Below are 22,115 nucleotides of genomic sequence, written 5' to 3'. Positions count from 1 at the left end.
TCAGGAGACTGAGGCAGGAGGATCGCTTGAACCAGGAGGTGGAGGTTGCTGTGAGCCAAGATTGCGCCACTGCACTCCAGCCTGGGCAACAAGAGGGAAACTCCCATTATTTCAAAAAAAAAAAAAAAAAAAGATGTTTCCCAATTGGCAACACTACTTTGAGGCTTTTTTTCCCCCGGTCAATAATGGATTGACCATTATTGGTCAATCCAACTGAGCAAGTTATTCACTAGCCAAATAGGATGGATCACAAGTTAACTAGTGACCTACTATCCAACCCATTTAAAATGGGCCAGTCTCCACCAAAGTGGTTGGGGCCCCTTGCACAGGTTATTTTTGGGAAATTCATCATGAAAGAGAGATCTTACACTCCAACTTCAGAGCTCTGTAATGGGAAATCATTCCTGAACTAGAATAACTTGGAAAACAAATGTCCAAGATTTTCTTCTTCCTTGGTCACTGAGGTGATGGGACTGGGACTGAGGGCAGCCCTGGAAGAAGGCTCTGAGCAGACTTGCCTTGCTGCTGCTTAGCCTCTTCTGACTTGAGCATTCCTTCTGTTATGATACAAAATTTCAGAATTCCATTTAGGAATTAAAGAAGAAAACTGGGGGATGCACAGTATAAAAAGCAAGAACTGCAAATGAAAAATAGTTAATTCTATTTCAATATGTTACTATGTAAAAATTTTAATTGTTTATGACCTGATGTTTATAATTCTCAAATTTTTCTTTAGAAAATATCAGTTGGTTTACTTTTATAGTTTTCAGGTTTGTTTTGAAATAAAGAGGCAAGAGGAAAAGTTCCAAGTTTCTGTTTACAAGCTCCTCTCTGCAAGAAACACATTGTAGATGTGGGCCACTTTTATTCTAAATAAACAAAAAAGCAAAATGAATTTTAATTATTACAATATTTTCACTTTTAAAAATGCTGAAGTACCAGAAACACCTTGATGTGTTCTGAGAAAATTTTAATTCCATGAAGACCACACATGAATCCCAAGCACAGGGCCCATTTGCTAGATGAAAAGGTGGAGCCCTGTGTTCAGAAAGCAGAAAAAAGCTTTCTGCTTTCCTCTAGGGTCTCTCTCTCAAGCTTTCACGCTAGTTATTACTTGCTACTTAATGTTGTGCTCCCTCAGGCACAGGGACAAACATCCCCCCGCAGTATGGCCCCTCATGGGCACCCAGGGCCCTATCCTGTGACTTAAGCTCAGGACTCACACCAGACCCTGGCCCCACCCCTCCCTGTGCCAGGGACCCCACTGGGGGTGAAGGAGGCAGTGATCATGGGTGAGATGAGGAGGGGGAGGCCAAGTAGAACCCAGGCATCCTGGCTCAGGGAGTAGGTGGCTGAGAGCTTATCGCAGGAAGGTGGGAAGGGGCAGGAGACGGGATTGTGTGTGGGCTGAGGCCCCAAGGTCCTGGTGTGTGTTCCACTGTGCGATGGAACTTCACTTATAAAACAATTCAAAGGTAAAAAGACCCTAAGATTTCAAGATAGTGCCATAGAGCATTACACCTCAAGTGGTGGGTCCCATGTGACTGTCCTGGTGGCACACCACAGAGCCAATCCTGCATATACCTGAGAAGGATCATGGAAAGGTACAATTGCAGAACTATTAATATTTTTATGTTTCTTATCTACCTCTTGGATTTCGAACCATCATTCCCTATGCTGCCTGTCTTAAACCGGAGGTTCTTTGGAGGTACACGCTTGACACAATATGACTACATAACAGCACGGGAGTGATAAGTCAGCAGCACGGCCACCTGCTAGACACCAAGCTCAGAGGGGCAAGGAATCTCATACAATTGCTGTCATCTGGGAGGGCTGAGGACTCAGACACAAGGGATGTGTTTGACCTCTCAAGGCCTCTGTGGTTGGCCGATTCCACAGAGAGCTGTAGGAATTAGCAAAGCAGTAGGAGCTGGCTTTCATTTGCTAGTGAAGAGATATCCAGAAATGATAATGATATCCCCACTGTGCAATTGCAGGACTTTCTCCATACCAAGCTGTCTGAACAACAGGCCATTAGCAGGCAGAACAAACAGTTCCACTTAACTCAGGGTGTAGCATTTACCTGTACATCATGAATCTCACAGCACCTCTCATGAAAAGAGCCCCTTACCTCATTTGCTGTGTTGTGTGTCCCAACGATCCGGATGAAGGAGGCAGGCTGCCTTTCAAAAGTTACTGACTGCCAGGACCTGTGACAGGAAACAACCATTTGCCTGGTTAGATGGTGCAGTTAACCCTCTGACAGTGTGGCTGGTGAAGTCACATCCACAGAGGAGGGAGGGCTTCCTGTCCTTGGGGACCTGCACTGTAGGGGGGTCGGGGTTGGGACTGCACCTAATGTATGGCTGAGAGATGCAGGATATAGTGTCCCTATTCAGGAGCCTACAGTCCCATCACAGAAAGCACTCCTCCCCATCTGTGAATGTCACTTAGGGTTCTTACAAAGCCCTCCATAAACAAGCACAGAGTGCAGACCAAGCCCTCATTACAATAAGAGTTCAGACAAATAAATGTAATCACAGTGGCAGGAGTTCATAAATACATCTCCCCATCTATAAGATGGGGCCATGACGGGGCCAACCTCAGGGCTGTTGGCAGAATGACCTCAGTGATTCATCAGACGTATATCCAATGGGGAGCAGTTACTCAGCACGGGAGGCTTCTGGAAGGAGAAGAGCTTTGAAGAGGGCAGGGATGTGGGAGGGCTGCAGAGTTCCAGGACTCAGGTTGGAGCAGCAGGGGTCCTGCCCTACCATCTGACCCCCACATGTGAGTGACGGCACATGGGGGCGGTGGCAAGTTCTCCACAGGCCTCTACCCCTTGCTTTCCTGCTTCCAAATGCTGCCCCCGACACCGTCTTTTCTCAAGACTGGCCTCTGTCTGGGTGGTTTCAAAAGCATCCCCAATATTTTAAAGGCAATTCCTCATTGATCAGCATGGGCCAGGCCAGCTCATTTAAGACTCAGCAGAGCAGGCCCTGAACAGACCCTGAGAGGAGGAGTTCTGCTCTTGGTTGAACGCTCAGCAGCTCATCAGAATGCACCGGAGGAGTGCATGGCACCCACGACTGTAAACTCCAATAATATTTTCTGTAATAAATGTGAGGAGTTCACAGTTGTTGCCATCCCTCCTCCGCTCTCACAGTGGAAATGCCAGCTGCTGGGAAGCTGTTTCCTGTAATTGTCTAATTACCAAGTAATGCTAGCAAAGAAAATATATATGGTATTTGCAGTTTGTTTTTCCCCTTTGGTTTCAGGTGTTCCATCTTCCCTCTCACTATGAACCTCCCACTGAGATTGATTCACTACCGCCTGGACACCAGTCCCCTTAAGGTCATTAAAAAGTCATTACCATCTTGTGTGCAAAGTCTATGTCCCTGAAAGCAGTTTTCTGGAAACAGAATAAGAACAATCACTCTCTCTGTAAAAATGCGATTCTTCACACATGAAGGTGATACCATCTGAACATGCCCAGGGCTTGCACTGGTGGCCTATTTTCTTAGTGGGCGACTGCTGTCCTCTCAGACCCCCAGCCGTCTTGGGGAAGGTCTGCTAGATGGGTTGCAGCCCGTGGGCCAGCAGGAGGACCTGCAAGGCGCTATGGGGTTTCCACAGGCCTAGCTGTCTCTCGTGAGCCAAGCAGTGGAACTCAACACACACTCACGTCCTTCCTCCAGCAGGTGAGGGGAATGAAGGGAGCCACCCCTGGCCAACGTTCACACTATTTGGGACATCAGAGTCCCATCCTTGTCCCTAAAGGAAGCTAAAGAGTACACTAAAGCTGGCCCACTGGCTGCTTCTTGGGCCACGCCTCCAGGAAAGGGAAACTATTGTGACTGACAATAGCTGGTGACAGCTATTAGGGTCAAGTCGCAGTTTCACAAAAAGGACTGGCATGGGGAAGCAGCGGGAAGGGAAGAAGCTAAGCAAAGATTTTATACTTCTCAGCCTTCCAGCTCGATGCCTGTCAAATCTCCAGGTGATTCTGGACATAAAGGTACAAGTTGACAGTTGGAAGCTCTTGGTCCTCAACAACATGCGTGTGGCTCTGAGAATGAAGGCAGGCCCAGAATCATGGCCCTGTGGTCCCAAGCATTCCTCCCTCCATGATGTAGAAGAGGCTCAAGGAGTACAGGCAGTGACACGGTCTCGCTGGGAGCCATCCTAGGCAGAGCCAGCCTGAGCCTGGGTCTCCCTCTCCTCTCTCCCTTGCTACTCCTCTTGCCTCCACTCCCCCTCTCCCTACACTAGGCTGCTGCAGTGGGCTTAGGGCTCTGGGGCTCTGGCCCCACTGCCCTTGCTTATGCTTGGGGAAGCAGGGGAGGCAGGGCTGGCAGTGCAGCAGCCCGAGCGCGAGGGAACATTTGAAGAGTAACAAGATCAGAAGGTCTCAATTTAATACCAATCCCCCATTACAGTGCATTAATATCTAATCACACTGGACTTCAGCCTGAGAGTTGAATATATGATTTCATTTTCAGCAGAGCTGGATACCAATTCTAAGACCAAAGTATCAGTAGAAAGGGAAGTTGGTTAGGATGAGGAAATGAGGATCTCTCTCCTGTATCAGATTCTACTTCCCCTGAACTTCTTCAAAATAACTTGCCATGCTGCTTGAAGGGGAAATGACAAGGTGGCATTGGAGTGGTCACCACTGTGACTGTGCGCCACATTTACAATCACTGTGAAACCTCAAAGGAGCTGCCTCAGCTGAGATTTCACAGGGCCAGAAAACCACCAGCATTGTTTAGTCAATGCAAAAGCTTTTATTGGGCTTTATTGATGGCTGCATAAACATTCCAACTCACCAGGTACCCAGAATCTCTTCTCTAGTAGGCAGTTCTTCCAGGAAAGACAACAGACCACTAGAGGCCTGGCAGCCTACCCACTCCAGAGCCAGGGCAGGGCACTGAGAGGAAGGTGTTTGAACAGGAACAATGAATGTCAAAAAATAAACGTGGTCTTTGCTTTGAGAGCTTAATAAAATAAAAAACCCCACACAGGACTGAAGTCCCAACACCCCCGTACTGGCTCTGACTGGATGAACTGTTACCATCTCCTGAGTGCAATTTCCTCATTTAAGCAATGTTGACAGAAATAACACCGCTCACCTGCTCACAGAAACGCATCTAGAATGAGGTCCCAATGATGTCCAACTGTAAATATGTATCTATACACATATGTGTCACTTTTAAATTTTTATTTTTTGTTTAATAAAAAATTTTAAACTTACTTTTTAAATTTTTTGTTTATTCTCTCCCATGCACACATGTGCGGAACCATACACATATGTATTAAAACAGAGATGTCTATAAGAATGTTTGCCAAAATGTTGATCCAGATTTTAGCTTTGGATGAAAGAATTTCGAGACATTTGGTTTACTTTGGTGCTTTTCTGTACTGTTTGAACTTGGTACAATGTACAATGTAAGCATTAAACAAAAGTACCTATCTTGCCTATTGCCCAAGGATTTAATAATACAGATCACACAGCAAGGAGCCAGTGAGAATGGCAGCACTGTATTATTATGCAAAGTATTCCAGCAGAGAGGATCACGGATGACAGTCAAGACAGCAGGCTTCACTCCTGGTCTTTCAGGACTAGGGGCAATGTGGCACAGGGGTGGAGAGCATGAGCCCTGTACCCAGGCTGCCAGTGACTGAATCTTTATCTTGTACTTTTAACAGTTCTAGGACCTTAAGCAAGTTGCTTAACCTCTCTAGGTCAGAGTCTCTTGATCTGTAAAATGGGAGTAATAGGAATAACTACCTCAAATTTTTTGTAAAGATTAAGTACATTAACAAACGTAAAACATCTAGAAAAGTATTGGCATATATTAAGTACTAAAAAATTAGTTGATATTATTATTACCACTATAATTGCATTCAGCTAATAAGCCTGGACAAGATACACGGGGTTCCTGGGCCTCATCTGTGAGTTGTCAAGTTTGACAGTGTATGATTCAATGACTAAGTTCCGGGGGCACCCAAGGCGACTCCCATCAGCAGCCATGTCTTGGAGGCAGACAAGCAGCTGGGCTTTGGAAGAATTAAACAAGTATTTTTTTGAGTATGTTCTTGAGCTTGGCACCTGCTGGGTGTTATGGAAGACACAGGCAAGATGTAGTGCCCCTTCCTTAAGCTGTCTGTGATCTCGCCAGGGAGATTAGCTATCCTTCCACAGACTAATTAGAGAACAATGCAAACACTACAGTGGTCCCAACTTACAGACCCGTGCTGTTCCATAACTTGCTTTGTCATTGGTTGTCTGATGCTTAGAAACAGTTTTTCCATAGAATAAAGCTGTAAATTTTGAGAGGGTGCCCAGGCACCCTCTAAATTGAGTTAAAAACTCAATTTAACCCATAATGAAGCTAAAATACTATGTATAGAATTTTAAAAAGGAAAAAAAAAAAAAGGCCAGGCGTAGTGGCTCACGCCTGTAATCCCAGCACTTTGGGAGGCCAAGGCGGGCAAATCACGAGAGATCGAGACCATCCTGGCCAACACGGTGAAACCCTGTCTCTACTAAAAATAAAAAAAATTAGCTGGGTGTGGTGGTGCGTGCCTGTAGTCCCAGCTACTCGGGAGGCTGAGGCAGGAGAATTGCTTGAACCCGGGAGGTGGAGGTTGCAGTGAGCCAAGATGGCGCCATTGCACTCCAGCCTGGTGCCTGGTGACGGAGCAAAACTCTGTCTCAAAAAAAAAAGGAAAGAAAAGAGATATTGTTGCCAGAGTAGTAATTAAGCATAACCCAGAAAAACAAGGGATTTAAAACAATCCTTCTAAAGCTGCTGCTTGAGGAATGAGGATTCAATTCTGTAATGCAAATGAAATCATGGGGATGTAGCTGGAACATGGAAGGTGGTCTGTTAATAAGGAATGTTAAAAAATGGGCCAAGTTTGTCATCCTAAAAGGCCTTTCCATCCACAGACCACTGGGTGGTTTACAAAGTATCTTAGAGTCGTGATCTATCTCATTTGGTTCCCGACACAATCTTTTAGGTAGGGAGCCAGCCAATCTGAATTCCATTTCAGAGGCGAGGAAACTGAGGCAAAGAGAAGTAATCTATGGGACATCTTAGAGCTGTCAGGATAGTCAGCAACAGAAGCCAGATTTAATGACTATTAGTTTAGGTTCTTTCCACCAGAGGGCAAGATGAGGACCTTTCCAATAATTTAGAGGCCAAAGCACCGACTAGTCACTGTCCCCTGGGTTTTATTTTCCTGGCTCCCAGATAGTACTGACACCTCACTTACATGTCTATGCCATGACTCCAGAGCCAGAAATCACAGTGGCCAGAACCATATGGATTATACACACGAGTGGATCATAAGGTGGCCTCAGGTAAGTGACAGTCCGCTGAAGTCTCCATTTCCCGTGTGAGGTAGGGGTGATAGCAGTACAGTATTTACCATTTGGGGTTGTGAGGACTCAAGGAGAAAACACAAACAGCATGGCACATGATGAAAGCAAATTAACTGTTAGCTATTACTCTCACATCACATTCACACATATGGCAAACTGGAAAGAAGAGAGGCTCAGCAGGTGCTCTCTCTACAAAAAGATCAATATGGAGAAAGATCTAAGACAGAAGGCTGTGCTCAAAAGCAAGTGAGAGGACAAGATGTACAATATGGGATTATACACACTAAACTGTATGCGTGACTCAGGAAAACATACAGGTCTGTGAAACATTGGGAAATATTCTGGTAGGATGGATGCTAAATTCATGACAGTGACTATCTTTGAGGAGGGGGCAAGGACTGGGACTGCTGATGGGGAACAAAGGCAATTTCAACATTAACTAGAATGCTTCATTTCTTTGATTAAAATAAAAAAGACGAAGTATATACAAAAAATATTACATATGGTCAATTCTGGGGATAAGTATGTGAGCAAATGTTATATTACTTTTATTATCTTATGTATTTTAAACAGTTCTTGAAATAAATAAAGAGAAGAGGAGAAATGGATTAAAACTGCGTCTGCGTTCATGTGGGCAGGAATTTGCCAGAGATAGAATTAGCTAAACTGCAAACATAAAAATTTGGGGGAAAAGTGGAGTTGGTCCTGCAGTAGCAGTGTGGATTTGGCGGGTGGTGCTGCTGGCTCCAGCCAGCTGTGTCACCATCAGAAGGAAGTAGAGGACAGAAGAGCCACCGGGTGGGAGGAATGTGCAGTCGCCATCAGTATGGGCAGGGTTTATGTGAGTGGCTCTGGATGACGAGGACACTGCACCAGCCCACCGGTGATGGGAGAAAGGGTGACCATAGCTCAGTGGGGAGCAGTTCTCTGTCCTGAGCCTTGTTCTGCCTTCTCTGGGGATTCAGGATCCAAGGGTGAGGGTGCCTAGTCTTCTTGAATCTGGAAGATTATGTGACTCTACTGCACATGCTGTAAAGAGAATGCACATATCAGAACTTTTCTGCAGCAGACCTGTTGAACACTGGGGAGACGGAGACAGGAAACCATTTGGCCAAGGCCAGACTGGCAGGTAAACACAGCAGACTCAACACATTGGCATAGTCTCTAGTCTCTCCACTCAAAGGGCAGTAAAGAAATATACGTTTCCCATCAAATATATGTTATATATTAATTAATACATGCAGACACATGCATGACCACAAAACAAAGAGGAAGGATGAGGAGGTGTGACCATCTCTCTGCATCGGCACCTCAGAGAGATGGCACACAGGAAGCAAGTGGATTCACACCACAGAACCCTAGAAAGGCTCAGGTCCTCAAGTCACCAGCTACCTCTGAAAGTGGAGGTGTGCAGGGGGCTGAACCAGGAAGACTGGTTGAAAGCAGGAAAAAGGAGCAGGTGCACTCCTCAAATCCCTTCCCTTCCTTCCTGCATAGTGGGGACAAGCATTCTTTCACTTTGACAGGAGACACATATTTCCCTCTGGATACCATGAACAGAGAAGATCTGAACTCTGGGGCCCTAGGCACAGCAGAGAGTAGAATCCTGCAGCAGGTGAGAGCAAAGGAGTTACATGGAAGTCATATCCCAGATGGTAAGACCCCTAGTTCCATTCCCTCCCTTGGCTTCCAGGCCACTGTGATAGTCTTAAACCCTAGGCAAAAGACTGGAGAGTCCCTTTCAGGAGCCGCTGACCAGCCCAAGAGGAAAGAGGTACAGATACTGAATGACCTTCCTTCTCTCTGTCCCTCTCTCCTTTCTTCCATAAATATTACCTTACTATGGAATAAGCCCATTTTAGATCCTGAGGATATAGCACACAACAAAGTCCCTGCCCTCAAAGAGCTTATGTTCTAATGAGAAGGAGACAGAAAAAACAACAACAACAAATTTATCAGAGTTAAAAGGGGGCTATGGAGAAACACAAAACAGTGTTAAGTGGACTGGGAGGAACGCATGGCTTTAGTTAACACATTTAGGGACGGTCTCTTTGGAAAGTGACAAATGAGCTAACACCTACACAGATGGAAGACAGGGCCATGCAGATCTGAAAGCGCATTCCAGCGAGAAGGCACAGAAAGCACCAGTGCGCTGGGCACGGGTATCCCAGTGAAACATCTAATCCCTGCCTGATAACACTCAATGAAGCCCACAAACCCATCCATATTCTAGAAGCTTCCAGCCAGCTTTCACAATGCCTAACATTTAAAGGGGAATGATGGCAAGAAAATCCTGGGCTGCTGCCCCTAGAATGTAGGCAGGGGTGACCACGGGCTACCACCCTCAAGGCTTGAAGTGGAGGCACAAACAAGGCTCTATTTTAGGGCCTGCCCCTACAGACTGCACACTGTCCTGGAGCCCAGTGGAGCTGGACCTGAGGTCAGGAGAAGCATGGCCTGCTGTCCTCAGGGCTTAGATGTGCGGAGGCTATGCACCCAGGGCTGAGGTGCAACCAAGGTGCTGGCTACCACAGCAGGGGCGGAGGGATGAGCACCACGGGCATTTCCCACCTGCAGGCCTAGGCTACTGTCACTGAAGGTGGTACTGCCCTCTCCAGGGAAACAAATGAAAATAAAAACACAACAGACCAAAACCTGTGGGACACTGCAAAAGCAGTACTCAGAGGGAAGTTTAAAGATTTAAGTGCCTATATCCAAAAAGTAGAAAGTTTCAAATAAACAGTGTAACAACGTACCTCAAGAAACTGGAAAAGCAAGAACAAACCAAACTCCTAAATTAGCAGGAGGAAAGAAATAAAGATCAGAGCAGAATTAAGTGAAACAGAGATTAAATAAAGATACAAAGGATCAATGAAATGGAAAATTGATTCTTAGAAAAGATAAAACAAAATTGATAAACTGCTAGCCAGACTAGCCAAGAAGAGAGAAGACCCAAATTAACAAAATTAGAAATGACATTACAATTGATAACACAGAAATACAAAAGATCATCAGAGACTATTCTGAACAACTATATGGTAACCACCTAGAAAACTTAGAGGAAGTGGATAAATTCCAGGAAACATGCAATCTATCAAGATTGAATCAAGAAGAAATAGAAAACCTGAACAGACCAATAATGAGTAATGTGAAATGGACCATAATAAAAAGTCTCCCAACAAAGAAAAACTCAGGACCTGATGGATTCACTGCCAAATTCTACCAAACATATAAAGAAGAACTAATACCAATCCTCTTCAAACTATCCTAAAAAATTGGGTGGCACATGCCTGTAGTCCCAGCTACTTGGGAGGCTGAGGCAGGAGAATCGTTTGAGTCTGGGAGTTCGACAGTGAGCTATGATTGTGCCATGGATGTCAGTCTGGGCAACAGAGCAATACTCTGTCTCTTAAAAAAAAAAAAAAAAAAAAAAACAAACCCCAAAAAACAAAACAAGAAAACCCCCAAAAGTGAAGAGGAGGGAATACTCCCTAACTCATTCTACAAGACCAGCATCCAGCATTACCCTGACACCAAAACCAGACAGGAACACAACAACAAAAGAAAACTACAGGCCAGTATCCTCGATGAACACAGACACAAAACTTCTCAACAAAATACTAGCAAACCAAATTTAACAGAACATCAAAAAAAAACACACCATGATCAAGTAGGATCTAACCCAGGGATGCAAGGATGGTTTAACAGACACAAATCAATAAACATGATACATTAGATCAACAAAATAGAGGACAAAAACCATATGATCATTTCGACAGACACAGAAAAAGCATTTAATAAACTTCAACATCACTTTCATAATAAGAAGTCTCAACAAATTAGCCACATAAGGAATATACCTCAAAATAATAAAGGCCACCTATGACAAACCCGTAGCTAACATGGTACTGAATGGGGAAAAGTTGAAATTCTTTTCCGTAAGAACTGGAACAAGACAAGGGTGCCCACTCTCACCACTCCTATTAAATACAGTAGTAGAAGTCATAGGCAGGGCAATCAAACAAGAGAAAGAAATAAAAGGCATCCAAATTGGAAAAGAGGACATCAAACCGTCCGTCTTTGCAGATGACATCTTATAGTTAGAAAGACCAAAGGATTCCACCAAAAAACTCTTAGAGGTGATAAGCAAATTCAGTAAAGTTGCAGGATACAAGACCATCACACAAAATTCAGTAGCATTTCTATACACCAATAATGAAATAGCCAAAAAGGAAATCAAGAAGGCAATCACATTTACAATAGCTACCATGGAAAAAAATACCTAGGAATAAATTTAACCAAGGAGGTGGAAGAGCTCTACCAGGAAAACTACAAAACACTGATGAAAGAAACTGAAAAGAATACAAACACATGGAAACTCATCTCATCCTCACGGATTAGAATAATTAATATCATTAAATGACCATACTTCCTAAAGCAATATACAGATTCAATACAATCCCCATCAAAAATGTCATTTTTTTTTTTTTACAGAAATAGAAAAAAAATCCTAAAATTCATGTAGAACCAAAAAAGAGCCAGTAGAGCTAAAGCAATCCTAAGAAAAAAGGACAAAGCTGGAGGTATCACACTACCTGGCTTCAAAATATATTACAAGGTTATAGTAATCAAAACAGTTGGTATGAGTATAAAAACAGACACAAAGACCAACAGAGTGTACTAGAACACCCAGAAATAAATCCACATATTTACAGCCAACTGATATTTGACAAAGGAACACAGAACTTACACCAGGGAAAGGACACCCTCTTCAATAAATGATGCTGGGAAAATTGGATATCCATATGCAAACTCAACCCCTATCTCTCATCATATTTAAAAATCAATTCAAGATTGATTAAGACTTAAATGTAAGACCTGAAACTATAAAAATGCTAGAAAAAAACATATAGAAAACAGTTCAGGATACTGGTCTAGCCAAATGGGACTATATTAAATTTAAACATTTATGCACAGCAAGGTAAATAATCTACAGAGTGATAAGGTAATCTGCTGAATGGAAGAAAGTATCTGCAAACTATTCACCCAACAAGGGACTAATATCCAGAATGTACAAAAAATAAAATCTCATTAGAAAGTCGGCAAAGGACATGAATAGATAGTTCTCAAAAGAAGACATGCAAATAGCCAAGAGGTATACGAAAAATTGCTCAAAATCACTAAGCATTGGGAAAACGTAAATAAAAACCACAATGAGGTATCATCTTACCCCAGTTAGAATGCTATTATTAAAAAGACAAAAAATAACAGATGTTGGCAAGAATGCAGAGAAAAAGGAACCCTTATACACTGCTGGTGGGAATGTAAATTAATTTAGTAAAGCCACCATGGAAAACAGTATAGAGTGGCGATTTCTTAAAAAACTGCAACTATTTTTCAAGGTGAGAAATTTTTAAAAATCTAAAAATAGAACTAGAAGAAATGAATAAATTCCTGGAAACATACAATTTACCAAATGATCCAGCAATTTCACTTCTGGCTATCTAAGCAAAGGAAAAGAAGTCAGCATTTTCAAAGGGATACCTGAACTCAGATGTTAATGTGACACTATTCACAATAGGAGAGATACAGTATCAACCTAAGTGTCCATCAATGGATGGAAGGGTAAAGAAAATGTGCTATATTTACATAATGCAATACCATTTGGCCATAAAAAATAATGAAATCATGTCATTTGAAGCAACATGGATGAAACTGAAGGTCATTATGTTAAGTGATATAATTCAAGCCCAGAAAGACGAATCCCACATGTTTTTACTCATATGTAGGAACTAAAAAAACTTGATCATATGGAGATAGATAACAGAATGACAGATGCCAAAGGGTGGGAAAGGTGTGAGGGTGGGAGGGGGAAATGAAGAAAGGGAGGTGAATGGGTAGGACCTCACAGTTAGATAGAAGAAGTAAGTTCTAATGTTCCATAACAGACCAGGGTGACTACAGTTAGCAACAACATAATGTCTATTTCGAAGGAGCTAAAAGGGACTTGAAATGTTACTCAACACATAGAAATGATAACTACTCAAGGTGATGAACACCCCAAATAACCTGACTTGATCATTACACATTCTATGCATGTAAAAAACATTCATATGTACCCCATAAATATGTAAAACTATGTATCAATAAAAGAAAAAAATAAAAAAGATAATAACAAGCGTTGATGAAAATGTGAAGAAATTGGACCCTTATATACTGCTCATGGGATTGTCAATGGTGTAGCCACTTCGGAAAACAACCTGCCACTTCCTCAAATGGCTCAATAGGTGCAATATGATCCAAAAATTCTACTTCTAGGTATATTCCCAAGAGAAATGAAAACACATGTCCACACAAAAACTTGTTCACAAATGTTCACAGCAGTATTATCATAATAAAAAAATGGAAACAAATGTCCATTAACTGATGAATGAATAGATAAAATGTAGTATATCTATACATTGGAATATTATTCAGCAACAATAAGGGTTTTAATTATATGCTATTAATATATTTTTTTAATTTTAATTTTTTTTTATTGCATTTTAGGTTTTGGGGTACATGTGAAGAACATGCAAGATTCTTGCATAGGTACACACATGGCAGTGTGATGTGCTGCCTTCCTCCCCTTCACCTATATCTGGCATTTCTCCCCATGATATCTCTCCCCAACTCCCCACTCCCCGCTGTCCCTCCCCTATTTCCCCCCAACAGACCCCAGTGCGTAGTGCTCCCCTCCCTGTGTCCATGTGTTCTCATTGTTCAACACCTGCCTATGAGTGAGAACATGCGGTGTTTGATTTTGTGTTCTTGTTTCAGTTTGCTGAGAATGATGGTTTCCAGGTTCATGCATGTCCCTACAAAGGACACGAACTCATCATTTTTGATGGCTGCATAATATTCCATGGTGTATTATGCTATTAATATAATACTGATGAATCTGCTAAGTGAAAGAAGCCAATTACAAAGGATCATGTATTGTATGATTCCATTATATAAAATGTACAGAATATAGAGCCAGAAAGTAGATTAGGGGTTGCCTAGGGCTGGGGAATTAACTGGAGGGATTGGGAGGTGATAGCTACTGGGTATGTGGTTTCTTTTTGGAGTAATGAAAATGTTCAAAAATTGATTGTGGTGATGGATTACAAACTCTGTGAATGTACTAAAGCCATGGAATTGTATACTTTCAATGGGTGAATTGTATGGTATATAAATTGTATCTCAATAAAGCTGTTCAAAATGTTCCAAAAAAGGGTGGAAACAGCCAGTCAAGGATCACCAAAGAAAGACTGTAATATGAAAGATAAAAACTAACAGCAAATAAAGAAAAATAATAACTCAGAGGACAATACAATTCAGTAAGCAGAATAAAGCTTCAGGAAAAAAACCCTACATTATCCTCAGAAAGATAAAAGTAAGCATTATTCCATCTTTGAAATAGGAATAAATAAAATGATATGGAAAGGGACATTTTAGTGAACAAGAAAGTGCTCCTGTAAATTAAAACTATAAGCGACATAAATAATTCAACAAATGGGTTAGAAAGTTAAGTTGAGGAAATTTCCCAGAATGTCAAATCAAATGACAAAGATAAAAAACAGAAGAAAAAGTATAAGAGAATAAAGAATCAAATGAGGGGTTCCATCATCTAATTAGATGTTCCAGTAAAAAATATAATGTCCAGAGAAAATACGAGCTAGGAAATTGCCAAAGCCACATGAAATTTTCCCAGATATGAAGGACATAAGTTTCTAGGTTAAAGATCCCACTAAGTAGCCATTACAAGAAATGAGAGAAGATCCACACTGAAGTATATTATTTAGGAACTTTAGAAGATCTTAAAAGTTCTGAAGGTGGAAAAAGCAGGTCATCACAAAGACCTGGGAATCAAGTTCACATAAATTTTTCAAAAGCAACAACATTGGGGGTCAGAAGACAATGAATCACTTCCTTCCAAATGCTGTGAGAAAAATTTGTTCCCAGCCATGGGACTGTTCCCAGCCATAGGACTATTCCCAGAAAAACGAAGCCAAGTGTGAGAACTGAATAAAGAAATTTTCATTCAGGCATAAAAAAAAATTTACCTCCATCCTTTCTCTTTGTATTTCTGTGAAGAAAAATTTTAAAAAAGTAAAAATAAAAACTTCACCTCTAATGCATTCATAAGAAACTAACAGAAAATGTGTTCCACCAAAAAAAGGGACTAACTTAAGACAAAGAAAGTTACAGGATCCTATCGCTTTAGGACAAGAGTTCGAGACCAGCCTGGCCAACCTGGTGAAACTGTGTCTTTACTAAAAATACAAAAATTAGGTATGGTGATGCAAACCTGTAGTACCAGCTACTCAGGAGGCTGAGGCACGAGAATTGCTTGAACCTAAGAGGTGGAGGTTGCACTGAGCCAAGACTGTGGTACTGCACTCCAACCTGGGTGACTGCACTCCAACCTGGATGACAGAGAAGGACTCTGTCTTAAAAAAAAAAAAGAAAGTTATGGGATCCACAAAACAGAATGTGACATGGAATAAAGGCAAGAGAAATTCCTAAGATAGTGGGATGGGAGATCCCAGGACGAGAGCTGTAAAACGGGCCCACAGAACAACTAGTCCAGGTTGGAGAGGTAAGGTGGGCAGCTCATGGGAACATCTCAAGAGAGAAAGAGAAAATAACTGACCAAGATGTGTTAGGCCAGGTTATAAGAATTTGTGTTGCTCTGACAAAAGTTAGGGGGAAGAATCAGTGATAAGTACATAGAAAATTAATGAATGGTAGTTATACAGAAAACTAAGCAATTTTTAACTCCAGGAAAAACAAATGACAAAAAAAAGGTGATCGTAGTACACTACATGGCTTGGTTCTGAACAATAGTTACACAGTCATCCTAATGCCAACAAGAAATCTGATACAAAGAAAAATTGTGATTTAACTAAACAGGAGGATGGAGCAGACAGGAGCATGCATGTACTTGCAAGGGAGAAGGGCAATGAAGCTAAATCCTGTCTTTCAAAGTAGGAACACAATAGATAATCCCAGTAATGTAATTAAGAAATAGTAGAATAAGCATATAGTTTAGAATATGAAGGTACAGACCAAAAAAAAAAGTCTAAAAGAGATGACTATGTTGGCCTCAAAATCTAAAAGTCTGATCACGTGTTATGTTGGACAAGGTGTGGGGGACACATGCACTCTGATACACTGCCAGAGGAAGTACAAGTTGACATATCCTCAACTAGCAAAATGTTAAATACACATACCCCTAGAGCTAGCAATTCCCTTTTACTGCTTTAACTTACGATGTGTTTGCAGCATAGGGAAGAAGCAGGAATAGGGATTGCACTGCAGCAGCATTTGAACAGCAAGAGAACAACCTAAATGCTCATCCCTGGGGACTCAGTTAAGTAAATTATGGTAGATCCCTATCCTTATAATGAAGGACTACGAGCTGGGGAGTGGGAGATGGGGAGAGGGAGGAAACTCAAGAGATCTTCAAGGTACAGAAAAATCTGTATTAAAAGAAAATTAGGTCAATGATGTAATGGCATGTTATCAGCTGAATCCAAAGTTGGTAAGAGTTCTAAAATTACACTGAAGTTGGGCACAGTGGTTCATGCCTGTAATCCCAGCACTTTGGGAGGCCAAGGCAGGAGGATTCCTGGAGCCCAGGAATTCAAGATCAGCCTGGGTAATATAGTGAGACCCTGTCTCTACAAAAACTATAAAATTAGGTAGGTGTGGTGGCACAGGCCTGTAGTCCCAGCTACTTGGGAGGCTGAGGTGGGAGGATCACCTGAGTCTGGGGGATCAAGGCTGCAGTGAGCCGTGACTGCACAACTGCATTACAGCCTGGGCGACAGAGCGAGACCCTATCTCAAAAATAAATAAATAAACATTAAAAATAAAATAAAATTACACTGAAACTTTGGAGGAAAAAAAAGTAAATGGGAAGAATATATATACTTGTTTATGCATAAACTATCTCTGGAGGAAGAGGTGGGTAGGAGGGAAACATTTCACTGTCTACAGTTTTAGATTTTTAAATCACATTAAATGTTATTTTTTGGAATATATTGTTTTTTTAAAATAAATTTTTAGAAGAAGAAAAAGCAAAGCAGTTGCCTTTGGAGAGTGGAACTTGGGGTAGGGATGGTGAAGCAGAGGACTGATTCTTTTTGTTGTTAAGTCTTGTGGTTCTACTTCACTCTCAAAACTCTGTCCATGTATAACTTTGATAGAATTTTTTAAAATTACAATTAAACAAAAGCAGAGCCTAAGAAAGGGAGCAGAGTCTGTGGTAACAAGGAGCAGAAAAGGTACATGGGAAGAAGCAGATGTATTTACAGCCTTTGGAGCAGGGCTGGAAGGCAGACATGAACCTTTGGAACAGAGTCTTGAAAAGGGAGGAAATAATAAAAGCTGTCCCCTGTCAACTCAGCTTACAGCAGTGACAGTGGTGCCCTCTCTAAGTCGCGTGGCACTGAGCCGTGATAGGTATTAAGGGCCTTGAGTGAGCATCGAGACTTGCCTGAAGATCTCTCTGACAGTTCTTTATGAGTGAGCCTATTGTGCTGACCCCATAGCTGCCCGTCGTCCCTCCAAGCATGCTGTTCTTATTGTCTGGCGCATTGTAGTGATGGGCCAAGGACCACATTCATCTCTTTAATCATATCTAAAGATAATCTATGGACTGGGGATATGAGAGAGACAGCATTTTCCAGAACACTGGGTGAGGTGGGAATTACTGCGTTTTAATAGCCCTGAAACCAGGCCTGCATGTCTGTTTCCGCTGGGTCCCCAAAGGCAGAGCTAGAGAGGGTGTCCCATGTGGCAGAGACACAAAATCAGCCCAGATCCTGTTTATTCCCTTCTGAAGAGCTTCCTTGGCTCCAGATCTCTGATATCAGTCTAAAGTGAAGACTCCGTGTGCAGGCCTCTGTCTAATCTGGCACCCCAGGAGTAAATTCTTTTGTTCTGTATGATGCTTAACTGGATTTAACAGCTGTCTGGCTGCCCAGACTTACAGGGAATTCTGGGTTCGCTCCATTCACCCTGTTTGTCCATTCAACAACTATGTATTGAGACCCTCTCTCTATGTGTCAGGCTTAGGAAAAATGGGGCCAAGTTGGTCTAACCTGACTGCAGACCTGAGGCAGCAGAAAACCGCCCTAGGAACTATGGGAATTAGTGATTGGCCACATGCTGACTAGCAAAAGGCTCACTAAGATCAAAAGTCGCACATGGGAGCCTCACAGACATACTCTGCTGGTTTACTGAGTATGTTTTAAAAAGTTGAGTTAGCTGCCACTTAAACACTGGGAGATTTCACATCAAAACACAGATGCCTCGCTTCTCTTGAAAACCAGAAGATCTACCATGCATGAGTCCTTTTCCCTGCCTGACAACAGCTGAGGCTGAGGAGAGCTTCTGGTGGTCTCTCTTACTCCCTGCAGCCTGCCCTGGCCTGCTGCACTCCCTCACATCACTCATCTGGTCCAAGGAGGTGGCCAAGTTTTTATCCCAGCCTTAGATAGAGCTCTGTGTTAAAATGGATTCTTGTACAGTAATCCCATCAAGTTCAAAATTCTTTGGAGATTTACCACCAGAACTGACACACAAATTACGTTTTAGGATTAAGAAAAGTAAATCCTTATACTGTTTTCTTCTTGGCCTCGAGACAGGTACAGAAGAGGTTTGTGGAAGTACATAAGAACTAACACAGTCCTCAGTTCCTGCTGCCTGCCTTCCCCTTGGCTGTGGTTAGCACAAATCTGGTTATAGCCGGACCAGTGGGTCTTAACCTTGGCTGCACATCAGAAGAACCCGTAGAGCTAAACTTTTGAACTCCCAGACCATAGCCCACAACAATTAAAACTCAGAATCTCGGGGTGGGGGGAACCCCGGTCGAGTCCTTTTTAAACTCCTCAGGTGATTTCAGTGTATGGCCAAGGTGGGCCTCTTGCCAGGTTGGGGACTGAGTGGTAGGAGCAGCTTGCTAGCATGGACATGTGGCATTTTCTGTCCCGACTACAGTCCACTTCCACCTCCCTGCCTGACTTCCCTCCTGGGATTCCTGGATCTAGGTAGGTGAGCATTTGATGCTTTCTGGCAGAGGAGGAACTTCAGACCTCTGTCTGGTAAATGCACTTGCATCTACTGCTCTAACATAAGCCAGTCTCGGGTTTTAGCTTCTGTGCTCATAGCATAATTTTCCCTTTTAGAGGGTTTGCCTCTTAAAGAGTGGGGAGGACCCTCCCACCAGCTCCTCATTGTCTTAACACTTTGGCAGCTAAAGAAAGGCATGTGTCCCAGGAACATTCATGGCGGTCTGAATGACTACGTGGGGAGACAGGGAAGCGGGCTGTTTTAATAATCGATGTCTCACTCAGTCCCCCAGCCCCAAACCCGCTCCCACTCTGCCATACAGCCTCCTTGATTCCCCTAAGGGGATGCAGTAATTGATGATTAGCATTCCAAAGCTTGGCTTACATCCTGCTAGCCCGTCATATTTAATTACATTTTAACTATATTCGTCTTCGATAATAGCACGAACATAATTTAGATAATTATCTCTCTCTCTCTTATTCTCTGACTCTGTCTCACTTAGAGCTTCTTGCAACAAAAATCGCTTTCTCGGCTCAAACACATAAACAGACTCCGGGGCCAAGTGCTTTTCTTTCTCCTGCAGCAGCAGCTGTGCTAGAAACGCAATGGTTTTGAGTATCATGCAGAAAAAAAGCGAATTTGTGTTTCTTCCTGTCTCATGTTTGTACACAAGTGGTGGGGGGGAGAGAGAGAGAGAGAGAGAGAGAGAGAGAGAGAGAGAGAGAGAGAGTGTCTGCATCTAGGAAAGAGCTTTTGTGTAGTACAGAAACAGGGGATACCTAGTCAATCAAATTAGTGTCTATAAAGTACCCTCTTGGTCTGGCATTTCTTTCTTACAAGGTTTAATGGTTTCGCTCCCAAATTTAAACTCTATTCAAACAGTTCTAAATGTCTAGTAAGTCTTTTGAAGAGATGTGTTCTTTCCAATAGGGTTTCTGTCATGCTTGGATCTTATAATTAATGTCCTTTACCTTTGTCTATTATCTGCCTTCTCCAAGAGACCATCAGGTATGAGAGAGAAACTGGGACTTTAGGGCGAGTGTCTTGAACACAGTGCTACACGTTACCAGGAGTCCCAGGCCCTCCTGAACGCCAAGTGGGTCACGCACATCTGATTTCCTCGGCCTAACAGCTCCCCTCCCCTTCCCCATTCTGGGCAAAAGGTATTCCTGAGCCTTTGTTGGTTTTCCTAGAGTAGCTGGTCATTGTAGCTGAGCTCTTCAGGTATAAATATTTTTATGTTGCAAAGCTCAGGTCTCTGAGAAGATTCTGAACAAATAAGGGAATAAGAAATGGGTTAATAAATAGCTATTATCCAAGCTAACCTTGCTCAAAGTTTGGGGACCCAGAGCCTAAAATAACAAATCAATTAATATGATACAGTGTGGAGATGGGAGGTTAGGGGTCTTTATCCCCAGATTATCCAGGTTTGGTCTGTGTCCTTGGAGCTCTCAAAGGCTCCAATAAATATGGATTTTGTATAAAACATTCACTCTGGGCTGGGTGCAGTGGCTCATGCCTGTAATCCCAGCACTGTTGGAGGCCAAGGTGGGTGGATCACTTGAGGCCAGGAGCTTGAGAACAGACTGGCCAACAGGGCAAAAGCCTGTTTCTACTAAAAAATACAGAAATTAGGGAGGGTGTGGTGGTTCATGCCTATAAAATCCTAGTTACTCAGGAGGCTGAGGCACGAGAATCGCTTGAAGCTGGGAGGTGGAGGTTGCAGTGAGCTGAGATGACACCACTGCACTCCAGTCTGGGAAACAGAGTGAGATTCTGTCTCAAAAAAAAAAAAAAAAAGTCACTCTGGTTCAAACTTGTCTGATGTTGAACAGGGCTACAGGGCTGTATTTGTGTAGTTAAGAAATAAACTCTTGCTGTCACTTGCTTGGGAGGCCCAAATTCTTAGCTGTCCTTGGAAATAAACACTCAGAGTAGATTTCAGGACCTAGGCAGAGTGTCTTGGCCTACATTTTGCCACCACTGTGTTGAGCCCACCAACTGACCCTTCTTGTGTGACTGGCCCATGGTTGGCTGATGTGGGGAAGGGAAATCAGCAATTTCCTGGTTCTGGCAACTGTGTAGTAACCTGTTGGCCCACTAGAAAAATGATTATAGAAACCACTTATCATGTGTAAGGCTGGTTGCCTCGCAGGGAGCTCGGACACGCCCACTCCCCCTCCAGGAGCCTGGACACGCCCACCCCCCTCCGCACCTAGAAACCACATCATCATCCCACGCCCACTTCTGCACTCGGCACTAGGCTCTGCACTCAGCACCTAGCCAGCCGTTGAAGAATCCCGCCAAAATTTAAAAGAAGTCCCGCCAAAACCTGCCCAATAGCATTTTGCATCCCGCTTACCTGCCAACGGCAGCTTGCCCTGCCCATGACCTGCTTCCCCACAACCAATCAAGATGCGTCCACTCCCCATAAAACCCCACGTCTGAGAGGAGTCAAGCACGACTTCTTCGGCCCCTCCTGTCAGACCGCAGAACTTTGCCTGGGAGCTTAATAAATTCACATTCAATCTTCTTGTGCTGGCCTCAGTTTCCTCATTTTATTTTATTTTTTATTTATTTTTTTTTTTTCTGAGATGGAGTTTCGCTCTTGTTACCCAGGCTG

At 42.9% G+C, this 22,115-nt stretch overlaps 1 protein-coding gene and 1 non-coding gene across 2 annotated transcripts in view; one reads left to right on the top strand and one right to left on the bottom strand.

Annotated features, from left to right (window-relative positions):
- The window catches only part of BTBD9 (BTB domain containing 9), a 476,557-nt gene that overhangs the window by 16,198 nt on the left and 438,244 nt on the right, over window positions 1-22,115 (bottom strand). Inside the window, exon 10 of the mRNA XM_012464347.2 lies at window positions 2,132-2,210. Within this exon, the coding sequence (XP_012319770.2) occupies window positions 2,132-2,210 (79 nt within the window). The remainder of the gene's footprint in view (window positions 1-2,131; window positions 2,211-22,115) is intronic.
- LOC135268572 (small nucleolar RNA SNORD45) lies at window positions 16,916-16,988 on the top strand. The gene has a single exon (XR_010336876.1). It is a non-coding gene; the product is annotated as a small nucleolar RNA SNORD45 (small nucleolar RNA).

Source organism: Aotus nancymaae, unplaced genomic scaffold (genome assembly GCF_030222135.1).
Source record: "Aotus nancymaae isolate 86718 unplaced genomic scaffold, 86718_ANA_hifiasm-v0.15.2.pri h1tg000040l, whole genome shotgun sequence".
NCBI classification, from domain to species: Eukaryota; Metazoa; Chordata; class Mammalia; order Primates; family Aotidae; genus Aotus; species Aotus nancymaae.
Note: the sequence above shows the minus strand (reverse complement) of the source record. Positions and strands in the feature narration are given on the sequence as shown.